Source organism: Salvelinus alpinus, chromosome 11 (assembly GCF_045679555.1).
Source record: "Salvelinus alpinus chromosome 11, SLU_Salpinus.1, whole genome shotgun sequence".
NCBI lineage: Eukaryota > Metazoa > Chordata > Actinopteri > Salmoniformes > Salmonidae > Salvelinus > Salvelinus alpinus.
This window is the reverse complement of record NC_092096.1, coordinates 73394515-73399514: the sequence shown is the minus strand read 5'-3', so window position 1 is coordinate 73399514 and position 5000 is coordinate 73394515. Positions and strand designations below refer to the sequence as shown.

At 42.9% G+C, this 5000-nt stretch overlaps 1 protein-coding gene across 3 annotated transcripts in view; it reads right to left on the bottom strand.

The window, feature by feature from the left end:
• The window catches only part of LOC139534779 (F-box only protein 41-like), a 74447-nt gene that overhangs the window by 25609 nt on the left and 43838 nt on the right, over positions 1 to 5000 (bottom strand). For all 3 annotated transcript variants that reach the window (XM_071334226.1, XM_071334224.1, XM_071334225.1), the window contains exons 6-9: positions 3542 to 3759; positions 2289 to 2404; positions 1996 to 2148; positions 1564 to 1659 (exon numbers count right to left, since the gene is read on the bottom strand). In XM_071334226.1, the coding sequence (XP_071190327.1) occupies positions 1564 to 1659; positions 1996 to 2148; positions 2289 to 2404; positions 3542 to 3759 (583 nt within the window). The remainder of the gene's footprint in view (positions 1 to 1563; positions 1660 to 1995; positions 2149 to 2288; positions 2405 to 3541; positions 3760 to 5000) is intronic.

Below are 5000 nucleotides of genomic sequence, written 5' to 3'. Positions count from 1 at the left end.
CTACTGCTTCTATTCTACCACTGTGGCGCACATGAACTAATCGAAGGACCTCTGGCAGTCCACTGACGCGATGTGTAAAATCTACCACAACGACCCTGCTGGTCATCTCTGAACATTTGAACATCTTGGCCATGTTCTGTTATAATCTCCACCTCTAGGTTTCTTCTTAGGTTCTGGTCTTTCTCGAGAGTTTTTCCCAGCCACCTTCTACATCTGCATTGCTTGCTGTTTGGGGTTTTAGGCTGGGTTTCTGTATAAGCACTTTGTGACATCGGCTGATGTGGAAACAGCTTTATCAATACATTTGATTGATTGATTGGGGTCTACACCTGTTGTATTCGGCGCATGTGACACATACAATTTGATATGATCTGAACTATAGTACTACTATTACTACTACAATACTACTATACTACAATACTGCCATGCTACTATGCTACTATACTACTATACCACTATACCATTATACTACTATACTACTATTCCACTAAACTTCTATACCGCTATACCACTATACTATTGTACTGCTATACTACTATACCACTATACTACTATACCACTATACTACTATACTACTACTCTACTATGCTACTATACTACTATACTACTGTACCACTACTCTACTAGGCTACTATACTACTATTCTACTATACCACCATACCACCATACTACTATACTACTATACTACTATACTACTATTCTGCTATACTGCTATACTACTATTCTACTATACTACTATACTACTATATCACTATACTACTATACTACTATACTGCTATACTACTATTCTGCTATACTACTATAATACTATTCTGCTACACCACCATGTTACTATTCTGCTATACTACTATACTACTATGATACTATGCTACTATACCACTATACTACTATTCTACTATACTACTATTCTACTATACCGCTATACTACTATACTGCAATACTACTATACTACTATTCTACTATTCTATTATACCACTATACTACTATACTACAATACTACTATACTACTATACTACTATTCTGCTATACTGCTATACTACTATTCTACTATACTACTATACTACTATATCACTATACTACTATACTGCTATACTGCTATACTACTATTCTGCTATACTACTATAATACTATTCTGCTACACCACCATGTTACTATTCTGCTATACTACTATACTACTATGATACTATGCTACTATACCACTATACTACTATTCTACTATACTACTATTCTACTATACCGCTATACTACTATTCTACTATACTACTATTCTATTATACCACTATACTACTATACTACAATACTACTATGACTACTAGAGCCTAAGTTATACCCTATGTACACAATGCAAGAACGCAGTTAGCTACACAACATTGCATAATTTTGCATAATTGCGTTGAGTTTAAAATTTCGGATCTGCACACGTTTAGCTACGCATTTACGCCGCATCTCCATTTTGTGTAGCTGATTGTAGTTCTTGTGTCTGTGTATATTAGGGTATACATTGAGTCCTTCTGGATAATAGCATCTCCTAAATGACAAGGCTACCACGGCAACACGACTCACCAGGGGTGGAGGGGCGCCACCTGCAGAGACGTCATGTTTCTGCAGCCTGCTCCTAGAGCCCACACCACCTCATGACCCATGGGGTCTGACGAACTCCTGATACACACACAGAGACACACACACACACACACACACACACACACACACACACACACACACACACACACACACACACACACACACACACACACACACACACACACACACACACAGACAGACATACACACAGAGAGACACACACACAGTTATTTCAGATTAGGCACGCAAATGTAGCCGAGGTGAGTCTTATCTCACACTCTCCTGGTGAGGGTAGTTCTGCCTGCGACTTCGCACACAAACACACCGACACGACCCTACCTGTATGTGAGGTGTTGTAGGTTACCTGTATGTGAGGTGTTGTAGGTTACCTGTATGTGAGGTGTTGTAGGTTACCTGTATGTGAGGTGTTGTAGGTTCCTACAGTAGCAGCTGGCCAGCCACAGGGAGCGGTCAGTCAGGACGTGAGGACAGTGAGACACTCTGAGCACCATTAGACTTCCTCCTGCTGACCTCAGCAACGCCTCCACACCTCCCTCCAGACAGCCCCTGGAGAGACACTCACCCTGTTGCTATAGGCTAGCACGCTCCTAATGCAATTTTGTGGTCCAGGATGTTTACTGTGTGGTCCGGTATGTTTACTGTGTGGTCCGGTATGTTTACTGTGTGGCCCGGTAGTGTACGGTTACCGTGTGGTCTTGTCGTAGTCCTCTCTGCGTTCATCTCGGTGCCGCAGTCGTGGTTTGAGGTTCTGGAGCACCAGGGAATGGGTCTGAGTGCACCACTGGGACATGGTCACTAGGAACTGAAACACAGCCAATGGGAAACCATAACACAACCACAACCATAACACAACCATGGAGAAACCATAACACAACCATGGAGAAACCATAACACAACCATGGAGAAACCATAACACAACCATGGAGAAACCATAACACAACCACAACCATAACACAACCATGGAGAAACCATAACACAACCATGGAGAAACCATAACACAACCATGGAGAAACCATAACACAACCACAACCATGACACATCCATGGAGAAACCATAACACAACCATGGAGAAACCATAACACAACCCCAACCATAACACAACCATGGATAAACCATAACACAACCATGGAGAAACCATAACACAACCATGGAGAAACCATAACACAACCACAACCATAACACAACCATGGAGAAACCATAACACAACCATGGAGAAACCATAACACAACCATGGAGAAACCATAACACAACCACAACCATAACACAACCATGGAGAAACCATAACACAACCATGGAGAAACCATAACACAACCATGGAGAAACTATAACACAACCACAACCATAACACAACCATGGAGAAACCATAACACAACCATGGAGAAACCATAACACAACCATGGAGAAACCATAACACAACCATGGAGAAACCATAACACAACCATGGAGAAACTATAACACAACCACAACCATAACACAACCATGGAGAAACCATAACACAACCATGAAGAAACCCTAACAGAACCATAACACAACCATGGAGAAACACTAACAGAACGACAAAACAACCATAACACAACCCTGGCTCAACCATAACAGGTAGTGTGTCTGAGTACACCATTGAGACGTGGTCACCAGGAACACAACCATGGATCAAAAACACAACCATAAAACAACATAACATTACCATACACTAACCACAAGCACAACACAATCATAACACAACCACAACCACAACACAACCATAAAATAAGATAACATTACCATACATTAACCACAACCACACAGTGAGAACAGGAGTGAAACACAACCATAAAAAAACCATGAACTAAAACAGAACTGAAAAAGACCAAAACATGACCGCAACTTCACTGCAATTATATCAATGACATCATCAATAATGATGATGATGATGATGATGATGATGACGAAGGCGTGTTACCTTAGTGGAGACTCTGGCGTTCTCCAGTCGTACCCGTGTCCAGACGGCCGGATGTCGTGCCACGAACCTCCAATCAGAGCACACCTCAGCGGCGAGCAGCAACGTCCGCACGTCCAAATAAGGAAACACACAGAATAACCCCGCCCTCAGTCTCAGAGTCCCCGCCCCCAATGCTATGTAACCACGTTGACACGGGCTGGATCGTATGGACGACACACCTGGAGAGAAACGAAAGATAGAGTTAGACACAGTACACACAAAGACATAGACAAGGCTGGAGTTGTCTAGACAGAGCTATGTGGAGACTGGAGTTGTCTAGACAGAGTTATGTGGAGACTGGAGTTGTCTAGACAGGGTTATGTGGAGACTGGAGTTGTCTAGACAGAGCTATGTGGGGACTGGAGTTGTCTAGACAGAGTTATGTGGAGACTGGAGTTGTCTAGACAGAGTTATGTGGAGACTGGAGTTGTCTAGACAGAGCTATGTGGAGACTGGAGTTGTCTAGACAGAGTTATGTGGAGACTGGAGTTGTCTAGACAGAGCTATGTGGAGACTGGAGTTGTCTAGACAGAGTTATGTGGAGACTGGAGTTGTCTAGACAGAGTTATGAGGAGACTGGAGTTGTCTAGACAGAGTTATGTGGAGACTGGAGTTGTCTAGACAGAGTTATGTGGAGACTGGAGTTGTCTAGACAGAGTTATGAGGAGACTGGAGTTGTCTAGACAGAGTTATGAGGAGACTGGAGTTGTCTAGACAGAGTTATGTGGAGACTGGAGTTGTCTATACAGAGTTATGAGGAGACTGGAGTTGTCTAGACAGAGTTATGTGGAGACTGGAGTTGTCTAGACAGAGCTATGTGGAGACTGGAGTTGTCTAGACAGAGTTATGAGGAGACTGGAGTTGTCTTGACAGAGTTATGTGGAGACTGGAGTTGTCTAGACAGAGTTATGTGGAGACTGGAGTTGTCTAGACAGAGTTATGAGGAGACTGGAGTTGTCTTGACAGAGTTATGTGGAGACTGGAGTTGTCTAGACAGAGTTATGTGGAGACTGGAGTTGTCTAGACAGAGTTATGTGGAGAATGTAGTTGTCTAGACAGAGTTATGAGGAGACTGGAGTTGTCTTGACAGAGTTATGTGGAGACTGGAGTTGTCTAGACAGAGTTATGTGGAGACTGGAGTTGTCTAGACAGAGTTATGTGGAGACTGAGGTTGTCTAGACAGAGCTATGTGGAGACTGGAGTTGTCTAGACAGAGTTATGTGGAGACTGGAGTTGTCTAGACAGAGTTATGAGGAGACTGGAGTTGTCTAGACAGAGTTATGTGGAGACTGGAGTTGTCTAGACAGAGTTATGTGGAGACTGGAGTTGTCTAGACAGAGTTATGAGGAGACTGGAGTTGTCTAGACAGAGTTATGAGGAGACTGGAGTTGTCTAGACAGAGTTATGTGGAGACTGGAGT